General features: G+C 33.0%; 6 protein-coding genes across 7 annotated transcripts; 4 read left to right on the top strand and 2 right to left on the bottom strand.

Moving 5' to 3' along the window:
• The first annotated feature begins 69 nt into the window (after positions 1 to 69).
• On the top strand, positions 70 to 2,755 carry LOC139099448 (mutS protein homolog 5-like). The gene is made up of 4 exons (XM_070651910.1): positions 70 to 246; positions 306 to 2,211; positions 2,264 to 2,534; positions 2,596 to 2,755. The coding sequence occupies exons 1-4, from the start codon at positions 139 to 141 to the stop codon at positions 2,753 to 2,755; spliced, it is 2,445 nt and encodes an 814-aa protein (XP_070508011.1). The 5' UTR covers positions 70 to 138.
• Positions 2,756 to 2,992: 237 nt separating this feature from the next.
• LPCAT (lysophosphatidylcholine acyltransferase) lies at positions 2,993 to 7,877 on the top strand. Of its 2 annotated transcripts, none has more exons than XM_070652479.1 (8): positions 2,993 to 3,288; positions 4,213 to 4,358; positions 5,403 to 5,608; positions 6,130 to 6,376; positions 6,444 to 6,602; positions 6,672 to 6,797; positions 6,855 to 7,110; positions 7,175 to 7,877. In XM_070652479.1, the coding sequence occupies exons 1-8, from the start codon at positions 3,145 to 3,147 to the stop codon at positions 7,406 to 7,408; spliced, it is 1,518 nt and encodes a 505-aa protein (XP_070508580.1). In that variant the 5' UTR covers positions 2,993 to 3,144; the 3' UTR covers positions 7,409 to 7,877. The 2 variants fall into 2 exon arrangements, with proteins under 2 accessions (XP_070508580.1, XP_070508579.1); XM_070652478.1 differs by lacking the exon at positions 5,403 to 5,608 and adding an exon at positions 4,548 to 4,765 and having other exon boundaries at positions 2,995 to 3,288.
• A 556-nt stretch (positions 7,878 to 8,433) lies between these two features.
• On the bottom strand, positions 8,434 to 12,229 carry Prp16 (ATP-dependent RNA helicase l(1)G0007). The gene is made up of 2 exons (XM_070652466.1): positions 10,932 to 12,229; positions 8,434 to 10,869 (listed from the first exon to the last, which is right to left on the bottom strand). The coding sequence occupies exons 1-2, from the start codon at positions 12,145 to 12,147 to the stop codon at positions 8,477 to 8,479; spliced, it is 3,609 nt and encodes a 1,202-aa protein (XP_070508567.1). The 5' UTR covers positions 12,148 to 12,229; the 3' UTR covers positions 8,434 to 8,476.
• Positions 12,230 to 12,457: 228 nt separating this feature from the next.
• Positions 12,458 to 14,461, top strand: mus81 (mus81 structure-specific endonuclease subunit). Its single transcript, XM_070651897.1, is given in 2 exon segments — positions 12,458 to 12,633; positions 12,693 to 14,461. Coding segments are annotated over 2 exon segments (1,899 nt in total). The 5' UTR covers positions 12,458 to 12,487; the 3' UTR covers positions 14,446 to 14,461.
• On the bottom strand, positions 14,459 to 15,271 carry Csl4 (exosome component 1 Csl4). The gene is made up of 3 exons (XM_070652455.1): positions 15,080 to 15,271; positions 14,705 to 15,020; positions 14,459 to 14,630 (listed from the first exon to the last, which is right to left on the bottom strand). Exons 1-3 carry the CDS (start codon positions 15,215 to 15,217, stop codon positions 14,491 to 14,493), a joined length of 594 nt encoding a protein of 197 aa, XP_070508556.1. The 5' UTR covers positions 15,218 to 15,271; the 3' UTR covers positions 14,459 to 14,490.
• An 18-nt stretch (positions 15,272 to 15,289) lies between these two features.
• sta (stubarista 40S ribosomal protein SA) lies at positions 15,290 to 16,758 on the top strand. Its single transcript, XM_070652454.1, has 3 exons — positions 15,290 to 15,383; positions 15,588 to 15,840; positions 16,033 to 16,758. The coding sequence occupies exons 2-3, from the start codon at positions 15,622 to 15,624 to the stop codon at positions 16,645 to 16,647; spliced, it is 834 nt and encodes a 277-aa protein (XP_070508555.1). The 5' UTR covers positions 15,290 to 15,383; positions 15,588 to 15,621; the 3' UTR covers positions 16,648 to 16,758.
• The last annotated feature ends 1,406 nt before the right edge of the window (positions 16,759 to 18,164 follow it).

Here is an 18,164-nt window from a genome sequence, read left to right as displayed (position 1 = left end):
AAGGAACCATTGATTAGTTTGCTGGAGAAGCTATAAATGTCTAAAAAGTGTGAATTTGCATTGGAAAAAAGTCAAAACCAGCAAATCCAGGAAACGGGAAAAGCTCTTAGCGCGATTTAATTAAATTAAACAAGAAACATGGAGATTGATGAAGAAAACAGTGAAGACGAGTTCATTTTATCCGTTTCCTGGGATAGTGGATCAGTTGCCGCAGCATATTTTAATCTACAAACACTTGAACTTCATGTAAGTTAATAATTTTATTTTTTAAAAGCATTAAGTCATTATTTTAATGACTGTATTAGATTGTTCAAGAGATTATTGATCTTCGACCGGATTATGCACAGTTGAGAAACATATTTCGTCAAGTAATGCCGTCATACTTAGTCCTGTCTTCAGGTTCCAACGCTTTTCTTCAAGAAATTCTGGAACTATTAGATCCGTCATGTACAGGAAATGCAGAACAAATTAACAAATACAAGGTTCGTAAAGCAGGTACAGCCAATGCAAGCTTAAGTAATTTGTCGATTTATCCATTTGACCGGAAGAATCATCAAGAAGGACTACGAAAACGAATCTACGAATTAGACTTGCCAGGAATGACCAATGCTTCTTCCTATTCACTTTCTGATCGCCAAATTTTCATGAATTCTGTTTTTCCAATGAATCAGGAGCTATTTGTGATTGCTTTTGGAAATTTACTGAGATATTTGGGTGAAAATTATTTAAAGTGGCGTCACGTCTTTCTTGGACTTGAGAAGAAGCTGATTGTCACAAATGTCATCAATTCAATTTTGCAGACACAAGTTCTATTGGATGACACAACATTCAATTCACTCAACATTTTTTCCAACATTTATCATCCATCGAGCTTTAAATTGCAAATCCGTAAAGACGGCTTGTCACTTTACAATTTACTGAATAACTGCAATTCCTCTATTGGATCTCAGGAACTGAAAAACATTTTGCGACAACCTACACGTGATATGAATGAATTAAATTTGAGATTCTCAACAATTGAGTGGTGCTTAAAGAAGGAAAATGAACAGCATGTTCAAAGAATTAAGCAATATTTGAGTGGATTTGTCAACATAAATGCTGTTCTGCAACGAATCATCAACAATCATGGCAAGACAAATGACTGGAAATCATTTAAACGAACAGTTTATCATGCTGCAAGTATTTGTGAGCTCTGTTCATCATTTCCTTCTGATTCTGTTCAAAATACATTTATTGAGGAACTGGGATCATATTGTAAAAGTGGTTTGACGGTCAACGGTATTTTGTATGCTCTCGATAAGATTGTAGACCTGGAAGGAATTGACGAGAAAAAACGATTTATTGTCAAGAAAGGAATAAATCAAGCATTGGACCTTAAACGAGACGATCTTAATGACTTTATTGAAAATTGTGGTAATATGAAGCCGGATGCATCAATACTGAAATTTAATCATCCATTAAATGATTTTCAAGTAATTTATTATCCTGAAGTTGGATTTTTAATCGGTACCAATTTAAAAATTGAGGCACTAAATTTGAGCAATTTTAATGACACAGATGAGATCGAAATAGTTTTTCAAACAAACGAAGCTGTTTATTTTAAGACACCTAATTGTAAACTGTGGAACCAAAAATACGACAAACAAATGACGGAAATAGTCGCACAAGAAATGGAAATTTTTCACAAACTCATTCAATACATTAATGAAAATTTTGCGGAACTAGCTGAAATTTCGAAGCTATGTGCTAAACTTGACTGTCTTATTTCATTCGCAAAAGTTGCTGAAAAGAATCAGTATGTACGACCGAATATAACTATGGACAGAAAGATTGAAATCATTAATGGACGACATCCATTACTTGAACAAATTAAGGATTACATACCCAGTACAACATTAATTAATGACCAAAACAATGACTTTATAAATATTATAAGAGCACCAAACTCTTCAGGAAAGAGTATATATGTGAAGCAAATAGCTCTAATATGCTACATGGCTCACATAGGTTGTTTTGTTCCTGCATCGGAAAATTGCAACATCACCTTACTTCATTCTATTTATACTCGTATTTACACCCCAGAATCAATTTATAACAACGAATCTGCTTTTATGAGTGACTTACAACAAATGTCTAAAATTATCATGAACAGCACAGATCGATCGTTGATCTTAATTGATGAATTTGGGAAAGGAACGCATTATAAGGACGGTAAGATACATAAGAAGGTCATTAACATAATTATACCGTCTTCTTATCACAGGAATAGCTTTGTTGACAGCCACAATAGAGCATTTCGTCGAACGCGGTAAAGAGTTTGTTCCATATATTTTTATCACGACACACTATCCACAAGTTCATCAATTACTTCAGTCGAAAGAGCTTGTCAATTTAAAAACAATTAAGACGAAGAAAAATGACACAAATGTTTTCCAATCTACTTATCGTATCGTCGATGGTGTAAATGAGCAAGTGTGCACGGAATTCCCAGAATCGAAGAAAATTATCTTTAATATTTTTAATCAAAAAGACAAGTAAGTTGATTAATATTGCTTCCTTTCACGTCTACATTACTACGTTATTACGTTATTTCAGAGATAACGAATTAAAGACATTCAATGAAGCCTACAACACATCCATTAAGGCTTTTGTTCTGGTTTTAGCTAAAATGATGTTGAGGAAGGATCATGTCACGTATGACTTTATCAAGGATATCTACTCAAAAGTTTCTATTGAAAACTTCTTAAATATTTAACGGTTATTAGAAATTTAAATCCTTGAACCATGCAAATTATTCTTAAATAAAAACATTTATAGGGTTTTGAGAAAAAGATCCAGAAATTTTCGGACGATTGGCAAGTCCTTTCGTTCTGTCCTAACTGTATCATTTTCACACTTCCAGAGAGTTGTTTAGATCATAGTAATCGGTACAAAAAATAACGACAATTGTAGAATTTGAAATATTGTAGAAATACATTCAATCACAGTAAATTCCAACACTGTAAGTTAGTGAGCAGCAGCAAAAACATTCGCATTATTTTCATTCAATTCTTTATTACTTAAATAGTTTTTAGCCAGATCACATAGTTATAATAGTTTTATTAAGCAAACTGATGATATTAAAAATCAAGAAATAGTGTCAACATGTTTTCTGAGGAGGATATTAAGCTAGAAACTCACAATGGTGTTAAAAGAAGTGCAAAATTTAAATCAGAAGTTATTATTAATCCATTTCTACGCGACAAAAATTACTGGGATAAAGAGAATGAGTTGTTCGATAAAATAAAGGTAAATATTGACTATAACAATAGACTCATTCATTTATGATCATATCCAAAAGTGCTCAAGTGGTGAAATTTTTAAGATTCGTGGAATTTTTTCCTTAAAAAGACAAAAGTTACAGCAATAGTGCGTCTTAAAAATTGACTATGAATATCATCTGATTTCTACGTCTGAGGAAAATATTTTGCGAAAAATGATGCATAATAAATTGATCAGTATACGTCACATTCCTCACATTAAATATCGTACGATGTTTTTCGTCATAAAATTATAGTCATACGAAAATAAACATTACTGCATCTTACTCGCTGTGACTTTACTTTTCTGAGACGTTTGTCACAAAGGAATCGAACGATATATTTATAATTGCGAACAATATTTCCTTCCGTTAAATATAAGAATGGCACGGTATATACAGTTAGTAAACACTACGATGAAGTATATTCTTCACCTTGACTTTTACTTACTATAAGGGCCAAAATTACACATCTTCTTCTTAATCATCATCTTCTCTCTCCTAATGCTGTACATTCGTAACATTGAAAATAATTTTGGATAGCTCCTCATTGAGCCAAAAAGTGGTATTGACCCGAAAATTATGCAATAGTAAATTTTGGAAGGTTGACTTAGGCTAACGAAATAGTAAGACATTTCACCTGCAAATTATGTTTTAATGAGTATCATGTGCAGTTCTTTTTGTGAATTAGGCTAAAGATTATATGTATATACAAATGAGCTGAACACCGTCACATGTTATAACCAGTTATCGGATATCTAGTCAATTTTTAATTTGTGGCTTTAGCACTTTTTATTACGAAAGATAAGTTTTTTTAGATCGAAAATATAATTACAAAGTCATTTTCGAGGAACGAATCAAGCTGAATCACCGTGTCATTTACATTCGTATTCTTTTATTTCCTTTCTTTATAGACAGCAATTTTGACAGTTTTATTAGTGCCCATACGCGTTGTATGTATGTTCATTCTATTGCTTTTTGCTTGGTGTTTAGCATACATTGGAATTTATGGATATACACGTGAAGATTTAAAACTTAGACCGCTGAAAGGATGGAGAAGGTGAGTTGCACTCAATTTTATACACATTCTCATTTAATTATACATTTATATGAATTCACTTTGCATTCATGATTTCCTTGGTGTCAAATATCGTCAATTATTCAATATCAACGAGATGTAATCATTACTTTATAGTCTACAGATTCATGGGATAACACAAATCATATTCATTAATTTATTAAATTATAGGAAATTAAGGACATTTGTAGGCTGGATATTTCGAGGAATGTTTGTCATTGGCTCAGCTCATTATGTTAAGATTAAGGGAAAGAGAGCAGATCCAAAGGAAGCACCTATTTTATTAGGTGCCCCACACTCAAGCTTCTTTGACTCATTAACTGTTGTTTTGTCCGGACCGTCATGTGTAGTTGGAAAAATTGAAGCTGGAGATATTCCATTTTACGGAAGTAATAAAAGAAAGAATAATTTTATTAATACTGCTCGAGTCGTCAGTCTATTGGAACTGAGCGGCATCGGCGCATTTTCACTCTGTTTATGCTTGCAAGGCTATAGCTTTCGAATCTCAGATTAATCCTGGGATTTATTTTTAAGTCCTAAGATTGATTTAGGATGTCATTTGACTAGACTCTAGAGGAAGTAAGCAAAGGGAAAATGCGTCAAGAGTGAATAATTTTAAATTTGAGACAAAGGAAAAAGAAAGTTGAAGCTTCGGATTCTGAATGATACATATTCTTGGCGTCTTTATTCAATGTTTTATTCATATTCTCATTGTTCCTCTTGTTGACTTTTTTTTTGACAATTTTTTTTTGACTTTAGTTAATTATTTGTTGTTCATGACAATTGCTTATTTCCATACAAATATAATATAATAATAATAATCCTTATCAATATGACTTTTTTACATCATGCAACATAAACCTTGATTTCTGAATATGAAGTTTTATTAATTAATTCTCCTCCATGAATTTTTTTTCTCATTAATTTTACTATGCATAAATGCAATCGTGTTTTTATTGCAAAACTATATATGCTGCATATATATCCAATATCGTACATAAACTGTATTAAAAAAATATAAAAAAGGCACATGAAGTCGATATTGTGTCAAATTGCTTTATCAATGTGGATGCTTTGTGGAATTGGAGTTATTGTGAAAGGTAAACGTTCGGGTCGCGATGAGGCAAGAATTCTAGTTGCTGCTCCACATAGCTCATTTTTTGATGCAATTGTTATATTTGTGACGAAAATGAGCAGTCCAATTGTACGCGAAGAGGATAAAAGTTTGGGCAGTAAGTTTCGCTCTTAGCATGATGATGATACATAGCATGTGTGTGCATATTACTTTATTGCTTGTTATCAGTTTTGTATTATGTGACATCATATTGTTTTTTTTTTAATTTTATTCATTTCGTATAACAGAATCGCACGCTTTTGCGAATGTACAAGATATAACATAAAATACATAATTTTATCATTTGTAGCGACTTGTCTTGTTTGCAACTTTCTTTTTCCTGCATAATTTATTTGTGAGATAATTAATTGTTTTTCGGCACTAGACTCGAACAGCAGACGAAGAACATTAAGCTTTTGTTAATCTTGTCATGCATTGATGTACCCGAGCAACACATGTAATGTTGTCACATTACTGTCACTTAATGATCATAAATGACAGTCATGTGTAATCATGTGTCGCTTAGGATAGATTACGGAACTAATAATGTAACTCGTCAGCTGCTCACGTCTAGTTCTCATGTAAGAATAAAATTAACATAATTTAAATTTTTTAATTCCATTTCAATGACAAAATCAGAACTCATTGACATGGCACAGCCAATTTATGTGAATCGAGAAGATCATAATTCACGGCAATTGACAATTCAAGACATTTTGAATCGAGTGAAATCAAATGATGACTGGCCACAGACGATGATATTTCCGGAAGGAACGTGTACAAACAGAACCAGTTTGATACAATTTAAATGTGGAGCTTTTTATCCTGGATTGCCTATTCAGCCTGTATTGATTCGATATCCTAATAAAATTGATACATTCACATGGTAAGGAATAGACTTAAATTGTCATATTCAAGATGTAAAGTAATCTAATAATTGTATTATTCTTTAGGACATGGAGTGGTCCAGATGTACTTCTGTTGATTTGGAGAACATTAGCACAGTTTCACACATTCGTGGAAATTGAGTATTTACCAGTTTATGTACCTAACGAAGAGGAAAAGAAGGATCCAAAGCTTTACGCTCAAAATGTACAGAGGCTGATGTCAAAGTAAATTGTTGTATTTGTTTTATCAATTTAGAGCTTATTTCTAATTTCCGTATCTACTTATGACATTAGGGAATTAAATATTCCAACATCTGACTACACATTCGATGATTGCAAGTTAATGGAGAATGCAGTTAGAACAAAATTATTGTTTGCGGAAAAGCTTTCCGATGTCAAGAGATTCAGAGAAAAAATTGGGTAATTTAAATTAATTAACTTATGATTGAGCTTATTTAATGACTTGTAATTTTATAGACTTGCTCAATCACAAATTGAAGAGTACATAGTTAAGGAGAATTTTAAAGGCAATGAGGATTATTATTTGGAATTCAGTGAATTTGTACAGCGACTAAAAATACCAGCTGATAATACGTCGTATACCTTATTTAAGTTCTTTGTTAGTGAAAGTGATATTGGAGATGTGATTGATTTTAAAGAGTATTTATTGCATGCACTGTTCCTGATTAAGTATTCTGAACCTAAGATTGAGCTATTGAAAATGATGTTTATGGTGAGTATTGCTCTATTTTTTTAACGGTTAAATGCTAATCAAAATTTATTTCCAATATTTATAGCTGTATGGAGAGGCTGGACGTCTCCACCGAGAACCGTTTGTTAATAATGTTATGAAACATTTTGTGAAAGTTAAGCCAGACCAGTTAAACAAGTTATTTTACTCTTTAGATGTGAATAATGTAGGATCTATAACTTTTAATGATTTTTACAATGCGACAAAGGATGATAAGAATTTTGCAATACTTTATAAGCCAAATCGGAACTTCCGTCAAAATCACAAAGATTCTCAGTAGTAAATTAACATCATCCTATATTAATGAACATCACAAAATGTATTTTAAGTTATCAGAATAGCTGAATGAAACTCACTAAGGATTCACATATATAGTTAAGTTATTATGGATTGATTTTACCTCCGATTTTTACAAATGTTGCACAATTATTTAATTTAATTCACAATCCAAATTGTTTATAACAAAAGTGACAAAAAAGAAGAAGAAAATTTAGTAAAATTTATTTAAAAAGATCTGTAGAACAATTTTAAACTATTTATTGAGCGCATTTTCGATCATGATGTCATTTGAGCTACAAAATTAGAAAAGAACCAGATCAAAGAGTATTTTCAAGTTTGATGAATTTCTTCCTTTATCTCCGTCTTTATTTTTTTATCAAAATTAACACGATAATCCATTCGATTGAAAACTAGTGCCTTTATGACGTACGGAAGCAAAGTTAAACAAAATGTTGTGGTTCTCAAAATTATTTACAGTCGAAAATGCGCTGAAAAAAGCCAAAAACTGCACTAACTATATTATTTTAACCATCAGAGCTTAGTGCTAATTTTTGATTTAATCTGGATTAATTTAAACCCGTCAAGATTGAATCAAAAATTAGCACTAAGGTCTGCACTCAGCAAGGGAAATTTCATGTACACTGGAACTATGTGAATGCTCAATTTTGTTAAATTATGAATGCCATTCAAGAGGGGAATATAAACAATAATGAGATGGATCTTCCTTAAATACTTTAACTATCAGTTACTCGATAAGCAAATTTTATTTGTACTTAATGCGTATACATTACTATCAAATGGTATTTATCTGATGAACTTTATATGATATACATATGTATTAGATTAATAATGGCTGGAAAAAGGCTTGATGTGACTATGTTTACCTTTTAGAAAAAACAAAAACTCTGTTTACTTTTTACATTCAATGTAAATCTCGTGTCTGACTTTTTGGACAAGTATGATACATACCAAGAATGAATGTTGTTCAACGGCGATGGAAGTAAAAAAAATAAATTTTAAATCATATATATTTGAAAGAACAGCTTTTTATTGACATAATCTATTTTTTTTACAGACCAATTCTGCCTGGAGTTCGTCTTGGTGTTGGTGTACTTCCAGGCGTGACAATTTCTTGTTTAGCTAAGATTGCTTCTTGCTTTTGTGCAGTAACTTGCTTCTCTCTTTCAATCTCTACTTGTGCCTCCTGCATTTGAGCTTCCATTTTATGTAAATGTTCAGCTGCTTGTCGTCTCTTGTCTCGTCCACTTTTGCCACTTTCCTTAACTGAGAAGAACATTGGACCTAATTCTGCTAACCAATATCCATCAACAGCTGTTGCACATTGCATGTATTCTTTTGCTGTCATAACAAGTTCATGATAAACAACATATTCAGGAGATGTTCCAAGACCATAAAGTGCACTTGTTGGATGTAAATGACATGGCATTCCTGTACGTAAATTTACATATTCTCCAATGCCTTTAAGTCGTGCTGCTTGATAGAAATATGCTGAACAAATACATTTTCGTACTATATCCCAATCAGTTCCACATGATACAACTTCTAGTTTTTGCTGAGTTAGAATATCTTTAAGTTGTTGCCTAACTTCTCTGACCTTCCGCATTGCTTTAATATGTATGAAATGTTCGTTTGCCCAATTTGATGAGTAACTGTTCATTTGCCATTGCTGGTAAACATTTAAATATGTTAAATGATCAGATTCTGGAACTTGAAACTTTTCTCGGACATTATCAGCTTCTTCTTCACGTCCTTTTGGTCGATAGAATATTGATGGAACGGAAAGCATAGAAACAATAATTAAAACTTCTGCAGAACATCCCATTTGACATGAAACAATAAGCATTTGACATTGTGGTGGATCCAATGGAAATTCAGCCATTTGTCGTCCAAGTCCTGTTAATCGTCCTGTATGATCTAAAGCTCCAAGAATCCACAGTTGATAAAGTGAGTTTAGAATGTTGTCTTGTGGTGGCGGATCCATAAAATGGAATGATAGCAAGTCAATGACACCAAGTGACTTTAGAAGCAACACAGTATTGGCTAAATTAGTTCGTTGGATTTCAGGAACAGTTAGAGCAAGTAAATCATCTTTATACTGTCGTTCTGTATATAATCTATAAGCTAATCCAGGTTCTGTTCTTCCTGCTCGACCACTTCTTTGATTAGCATTAGCTTGAGATATTGGATAAATTTGCAATGCATCCATACCAATTCTTGGATTATAGACTTTCAATTTACAGTAACCACTATCAATTACATACTTTATACCATCTACAGTCAACGATGTTTCAGCAATATTTGTTGCCACAACACATTTTCTAATTCCATTTTCTGCTTTTTGGAAAATCTTTGCTTGCAAGTCAGATGGAAGTTGTGAATAAATTGGAAGTATTAATAACTCAGGCGGATCATCAAGTTGAGACAATCTGTCAGTTAACACTTCACAAGTTACTTCAATGTCCTCTTGACCAGGCATAAAAATAAGTACATCTCCTTCCAAATTGCCTAAATGAATCTGTAGAGCTTGTTTAACAGCAGAATCGACATAATCTTCAACTGTATTTTTACTAAAGAACAATTCAACAGGAAAAGTACGGCCAGGAATTGTATAAGTTGGGACATTCCCGAAGAATTGTGAAAATTTTGTAGCATCCATTGTAGCGGAAGTAACAATCAATTTTAAATCATGTCTTCTAGCAACAATGTCACGTAATAAACCAAACAGTACATCCGTACTTAAACTTCTCTCGTGAGCTTCGTCCATAATGATTGCAGAATAGCTGTCAAGATCTCCATCCCTTAAACTTTCTCGAAGTAAAATACCGTCAGTCATGTACTTAATTATAGTATTTTCTGAAGTACAGTCCTCAAAACGAATAGCATAACCAACTTCTTGGCCTAATTTTGTTCCCATTTCTTCTGATACTCTGTTAGCAACAGACATTGCAGCGACACGACGAGGCTGAGTACATCCAATCATTCCATAATTGCTGTATCCGTCCTCATGTAAATATTGAGTTAATTGTGTAGTTTTTCCTGATCCAGTTTCTCCCACAATAATTACTACATTATTTTCTCTAATCACATTAAGCAATTCCTGTCGCACAGCAAATACTGGCAATGTCCTTCTCTGTTGACTTATTGTGTTTCTTTTTGAAAATTCTGATTTCGAGTCTTCATTTTGCTTCTTCATATGTTCCGCAAACTTTTGACCTTTTTTGTAGTCTGTACTGTCAGTTTCAGCATCATATTGTCCATCATCATCGTCCTTTTTCTTTTGAACACCCATAATATTACCAAGTTTAGTTCCTCCCAATTCCCAATGCTTTTTCTGTGCCTTTTTTCTCTCCTTTTGTTCACGATAAACTCTTACTAGTGGACTACCTTTTCTTGCGACCATTGCCATATCGCTTGTTGGATCTTTCACTGGAATAACCGGCTCTGCAATAAAGAAATATTAATATTAGTTAAAAATATACTTTTTTGATGTTTTATGAACTTACCCATGACTTTTGTAAACACAATACGTCCGTCAAGGAAAGGTGGAACTGCATGATGAACTAATAAATTTACTCGATCGATTGTTTCTTCCTCAAAATCATCATTATAGTTGATTTTCGTCACAACACCGGAAGTAATCATTCGATTTTTCTCCCACAATTCATTGTCCTTGTTGATTTGTCGTTGCTGTGCACTTATTCTCTTCTTCTTTCTTAATTCTAATTGTTCTTCCTTCTTACGAATATAATCAGAACTTGTTCCTGAGAATGGATTGTTTTCATCGTCATATCCTTCGTCCATATTATACCATTGTCGATCCAATATTTGCTGTTCTCTTTCCCATAAATCTCTGTCCTCCTCTGAATCCCAAGGCTTTGCATCACTGCCATCACCTCTTGTTGTTCGAGGAGTTGCTCCAGTTTTCTTCCGATCTGGTGCCCATTTATTAAATTTATGTGCTGGTGTTGGTCGTTGTGACAAATCTGACCGATTGGAACGAACAGAATCTTCAGATCGACTTTTGTATGACTTTGGTGTTGGAAAGTCCCAAGATGATCGTTTCTTCTTTGATTTATAATCATCTTCATCGTCGTCATCCCATGAACTTTTACCGACTGAACTTCTTGAACCGCTTTCGTAATGACGTGGAGTTTCTACATCTCGATGCCTGTCTGATCTTTCACGGTCTTTACGATGACTACTTCTACTACTTCCTTCATGCCTTGATCTTTTTCTATCGTAATATCTATCTTTATCTTTACTGGAACTTTTATGTGACTTTCTGTCATCATTACGACGATCTTTGTCTTTACTGGATGTATACAAACCTTTCCTATGCTTATCACTTATTCTTTCATTATAATGTTCTCTTACAGAATCAGTTATAGCCGGTGTTGAATGAGATGGAGTTTCTGCTTGTGCATTACTGGATCTATAATGTTTCGAAAGTTTTGCATCTGATTTCTTAAACTGAATTTCATCTTCACTATTTTCTTTCTTGATACTGTATTTTTTGGACTCTTCGTCCTCCTCATCATCTTTAAATGAACTAAGCAAACCACTTTCTCGTTCCTTTTTCAGCTTTTTAGCTAACACATCGAGACCAAATTTTGATACTGGAATTTTAAAAACATCCTTTTTATCCTCATTACTCTTCTTTTTGATAACTAATCCTCCTGTTTGCGGTGCTGATCCTTCTAATCTGTGTACATCTTCCATTGAATTGTATTAAAAAGTCTTTAAACTATGTAATTTCTTTAATTAAACGAATTATTTTAATGTTAAACGTTTAAAAGGGGATTGATACTTTTACAAACAAAGGCGAATTCGGTACATGATTCAAATATATATTTAACCGTCAACCTACTTCCTTATTGACAATACCGACTTATTTGGGATTAATTCTGCCGCTTGCGACTATTATTCTAAGTTTGTTGACTAAATAACAAGACAATTTAATGATAATCAACAGTAAAAATCAGACAAAACAGTAAAAACACGCATACATTAATAAAAAAACATACAAACACAATCACACAAAAATAAAAATAATTAGACTATGGAAGGAAAGAAGAGAATTAGAGTTGCTTTAAAGACACCAAATCCACTATTTAAACAATGGCTTAAAGAGCTTATAGATGAGGCGGTCAAGAAGAAAAAGAAAATCAGTAAAACTTATCAAAAAGCCTTAGACAGCTTAGAAAAGTGAGAAAATTTTCAAAAAATTATGAAAATAAACTAATTAACTCAACAAACCATTGCAGATATCCATTAACATTGTACAGTGGTCATGACTGCGCTATTTTGGATGGCTTTGGACCGAGGATTTGTGAATTGCTTGAACAAAAGTTACAACAGCATTTAGGAATACGATACATAAATAATCCTGATTTTAGGGATTTGTGTTTTAAGGACAAAGTAATTATGCTGCAGAAGAAGGAACATGACGAACTGCTGGAGTTTATTAAGGACATCGAAGCTTCTCATTTAACTGATGATTCCTTAGCTGACAAAACAGCAAAAAGCCTTAGGAATCAAACCAACTTGAGTCTAATTGAGGAAGAAGATATTGAGATGAACAATGACATGTCGATGGAAATGAATGACGATAATGGCTTAATGGAAATACAGGATGAAGTGAGAACTACTGAAAATTGCGATATTCCAGTAATTACAGAAAATGAACTTAGTGAGGATGAACAGCAGTCTGATGAAGACTCATTCGACAGAATGATCAAAAAATACTGTCCTGACAAGGCAAAAAACAAGCCTAAAACTCAATTTCAACTACCAAAACCAGTTATCAATTCTCCAGCTCCAAGTGCTCAAAATAGAACATTAAAGAAGTTTAAATCATTTAGTGCTGTTGGAAATGTCGCTGGTCCTTCATTTGCTAGTTCTCCAATTTCTAAATTCCTAAATGTTGAGAATAACGTGAGATGCATAGACGATGATGACGATGAATTTGATAGAATAGTAAATAGCAATAATAGACTTAAAGAAGTTGAGGTTCTTCCTTCACCAATATTGCCCAAAAAGAAAACAGCAGTTGCTGATAAAAATAAAGTACCTAAAATTCCATTGCCATCATCTCCAACTAAACTTCCAACGCCAATCATTACTGAGGATAAAGAAAAGCAGGACTTGTTCGAATATACTTCAGTCGATGACATAAATCCAATAGATTATGAAGTCATGCTTTTGATCGATGTTGGAGAGTCCAAGACAGTTTCTGGTGAAATTCAGGCAAAACTACAAGAACATGGTGCAAAAAGTAGTGTAAGGAAACTCCATGTGGGTGACTTTTTGTGGATTGCAAAGCATAAAACTGATAAATCTAAGGAATATGTACTTCCTTACATCGTCGAGAGAAAGAGGCTTGATGATCTGTCAAGTAGTATAAAGGATGGTCGTTTTCATGAACAGAAATTCCGTTTGAAGCAATGCGGAATCGAGAATGTGATATATTTGATAGAAAACTATATGAAAGGTGGGAAAGTTCAATGCGGACTTCCATTTCCTACACTTCTTCAAGCTGCTGCCAATACTCAAATACACAGTAAATTCCAAGTGAAATTTACGGAAAACTATGATCACACTGGATTATATTTAGCCATTATGAGTTCCTTTATCGAAAATATTTTTAAGGTATACCCAATTTTCGGTCACTAAAATGCACTTTCCTAATTAATTTTATTTTCTTTTCAGAACAAGAAGCCAGTAAAATATAAATTATTAGAGTTTGAGGCATTCAATCAGTCATCAGTGAAGCAGAGAAAATGTACGGTCCGTGAAACTTTCATTAAGCAATTACTGACATTAAAAGGACTTTCTGTCGATATAGCATTAGAAATTACAAAGTATTACCCAACTCCATCTCATCTGTTTAATGCATTTAAGAATTTGTCAAAATCAGAAGGCGAAACTCTTCTGTCCAAAATCACGATTGGCGAACTCAAACGAAAGATTCCTTCCACTATAAGTAAGAACATTTACAGTTACTACATGTACAAATAGACTGAGTACTTCTTTTTATACAATAAAATGAGAAATTAAGTTATTTTATTCAATTTTAACCAATGAGTTTTCTGACATAATTTTAGCTACTTTTCTCGGTTCTTTAATTCCTGTTAGTGGACATTGCATTTCTAGCCAACTAATTGGTACCATTGGGGTATTTGAAGCACGATTACATGATGCAGCTAATCCTCTTGCAGTGGCTGTAAAAGAATATATTGTAGAATAACTTAAAAGATATTTAAATTAAGTCACTTACCCAACACAACTCCTAACTCATTTTCAGCAGTGCTTAAACTGAACGTATGCAGCTCAATTTGTGGAATAACTTTTGCTAAAATAATGTCATTTGGTCGAAAGTTCTTGTACATTTCAACTCTGTCTATGTCAGTTGCTCGAACATCTTCTTTTCTTAAGATTCCTCTTAATGGTCTGTTTAGAAGGACATCTCCAATGCATAGAATTTGGCATTTTGCGAATCTTTGATTAACAATTTCTACTCTTGCTGTTACAACATCTCCGACAACGGGAAGAACAGTTTTGTTGCCAAGTGACTTGATATTTATTATAGTATTCTAAATAACATGATCCATTAGTTAATTACTCTACATATTTATTAATAATATAAAATTACTTTATCCTGCGTGGTTGTTTCGACGAATCCTGCTAATGATGAGAAAATATAGCCTAAACGTTCATATGTTCCTGATCCAGCAATTGTGCTTTCATTTGCAGCACAAATCCTTTGTCCTGGGAAGCACACAATATCCATTATTCTTTAATTAAGTTACAAAATATTGTGAACCGCACTTTATGAATTCGCCTTTGTTTTGTTTACAAAGTTTACGTCAAGTTTACGTAAAGCGAATTCACTACTACATAAGCACGCTACAAACGTAGAATCTTTCTTTTCACAATTTGCTCTCATTGGCATTAACGTAAGTCTTTTTAAAAATTAATTTTATTAAGTTTAAAAGCATAATTAAAGGATAAATTGTGCATTAATCAATCGAACTAATCATGTTATACATCAATAGCATGGAGTACGTATCGATTTTTGTGAATTTATCTATATTTTGACTTATTAAATTTTTCTCATGTTCAAACATAACCTAAAATTTTTTATCATTTATTTATTTCAGGTTTAATTCGTTGCTCTAATTAAAAAACGTAACAATGTCGGGAGGATTGGATGTACTCGCTTTACGCGAATCTGATGTCACTAAAATGTTAGCTGCAACCGCTCATCTCGGTTCAGAAAATGTCAATTTCCAAATGGAACAATACATCTTCAAGAGACGTTCCGATGGTGTCCACATTATCAACCTTGGACGCACATGGGAAAAATTGTTGCTTGCTGCTCGCGCCATTGCTGCAATTGAACACTCACAAGAGGTAAGAGCATCATTAAATTTAGATAAAATACGGTTAAAAAATTGTTTTTATGATGATTTATTTTTACCATCTTTCGGGGCTGATTAATCGCTGATGGATCACTTTAAATACTGATTTTACTTCCTTACAATCATATTTTACCATTTTAATAAGATCCAGTAAACTAATATCAGAATTTCCTCCATTTTATAGATCTTCGCCATCTCATCACGTCCATATGGCCAACGTGCTGTCTTGAAGTTTGCTCATTATACTGGAGCTACTCCAATTGCTGGACGTTTCACTCCTGGTGCATTCACCAATCAAATTCAAACAACTTTCCGTGAACCACGTTTGTTGATCGTCACAGATCCATTGTCAGATCACCAACCCGTTACTGAAGCTTCATACGTCAATATTCCAGTTATTGCTTTCTGTAACACAGACAGTCCATTGAAATATGTTGATATTGCAATTCCATGCAACACAAAGTCAACTCACTCAATTGGTCTTATGTGGTGGCTCTTGGCTAGAGAAGTTCTCCGCTTACGCGGACAAGTTCCACGTGACCAACCATGGGAAGTTATGGTTGATTTGTTCTTCTACCGTGATCCAGAGGAAGCCGAAAAGGAAGAACAAGCAACAAAGGAAATCATGCCAGCAAAGGATACATATGATGATGTTGTTGAAGACCCAAGCTACCCAGATGACCCAACAATTGCCGCTGTTGTTCCAGTTGCCGCCGTTGCTACTGAAGATTGGAATGAAGAAATTGAAACAGTTGGTGCTCCAGCATCAGAATGGGGTGGTGCAACAACTGCTTTCTAAATATTTTCATCATAACTTGAAGATGAATTTTGTTGTACTCTGAATTATTGACCAACAAAGCAAGGAAGGAAGGAAATTTCCTTTGAATAAAGCATTCTTTTACAACATGAATATCTGTTTCACTTTCTTACTTCTTGAATTACCTTACAGAAAACACATCAACATTTACGCTTATATCCTGATATGTGGCACTTCATAGACCAAAAGGTCAGAAATTTGGGAAATCAAACAAATCTTTATCAGTTTTCAAATGAAATATCCTCGAGTGAATATGACCAAACTTATCCAAGTATGGTCTCATTGCCGGAATTTTTGAAAATGGGCCGGCGTGTTCATTACGGCCAAACATCGTGGATCAACATTTTTAACGGTTTTTGCAATTTTTTTGAATTTGAAACACAAACATGAAGTTAGCGTCAGAAAAATTTCAAAAATTCTAACAGTTGATTCTATTAATTATTGTTAATTAATTTCACACAGAAGTCTGCATTAATATTAATTGGGTATAATTATAAAGGTAAACATCTTCGTACACCGAAATAAGTTTGATTTATTATTACACATTAAATGTTGAAAGGACTTCCTTATTGTGTCACAGTAGAATCTTTTGTTTTACTGATGTCGACGACTTTAATACATTAATAAAGATGAATGTCATATTAACTTTATGTCTGGGTAGTTCAAAGGGAGTACTTTTTCGAATACTCAAAGGCACAATCAATCAAACAATAAGTGACAGTTTTTCGATAATGTTTTCAGGTCATCATAATTCGATTTTCTTTCAACCCACTTTTTTATGCGTTAATATTTGATTTTTATTTCTTTAAGGCGTTAATAGAGTGATGAAATATTTGGTTGAATTGGAACATTTAAGAATTGATGTCTTTTTATTTTTAAAATTTAACGTGTTTTTAAATTGAAAATGTATCTGTCAATAAAATTGACGTATTTTTAGCCCCTTGAAAACTAGAATTTTGTTTTGCTCGTTAATTTTCAAAAATAATTTGACCGTTAATTTTCAAAAACAATTCGACCGTTATTTTTTTGAATTTTTTATTTCCTAAATAAGTTCCTATATGAATTATTACTGTGCTTAATTTATGTTAATTAAGTACTAGTCTCCAGGCAGAACTGCGCTTAAATCCCTCTATCAACAACACGAGTGCTGTTTGCAAGTTCGCAAAATGATACAAAATCATTGCAGCAAGAAATTAAAACCCAATTTAAAATTGAAAATAGAAAACTTTTAACTCCCACAAAAAAAAAATTTAATTTCATTCGAAAACCATAAACCAAATTTTAAAATAAAAAAGACAATTGAAAACTTTTTTTTTCCTTCTCGCCAGACTTCTTTTGCTATTTGCCGAACGTGTAGAAAATTTCCAAATAATTTCAATTTTCTTCTATTTTTTTTTATTTCTCATTTATCGTTCCTTAACAAATCCACACAATGCCTTGTGCTGTGAAACTGAAGAAACTTCTCTCTCTGTTTTAATTAATTTTTTTTTTTTCTATAA

The sequence above is a fragment of the Chironomus tepperi genome, unplaced genomic scaffold (assembly GCF_022539635.2).
Source record: "Chironomus tepperi strain 1889 unplaced genomic scaffold, CSIRO-AGI_Ctep_v1 contig_48, whole genome shotgun sequence".
NCBI classification, from domain to species: Eukaryota; Metazoa; Arthropoda; class Insecta; order Diptera; family Chironomidae; genus Chironomus; species Chironomus tepperi.
Note: the sequence above shows the minus strand (reverse complement) of the source record. Positions and strands in the feature narration are given on the sequence as shown.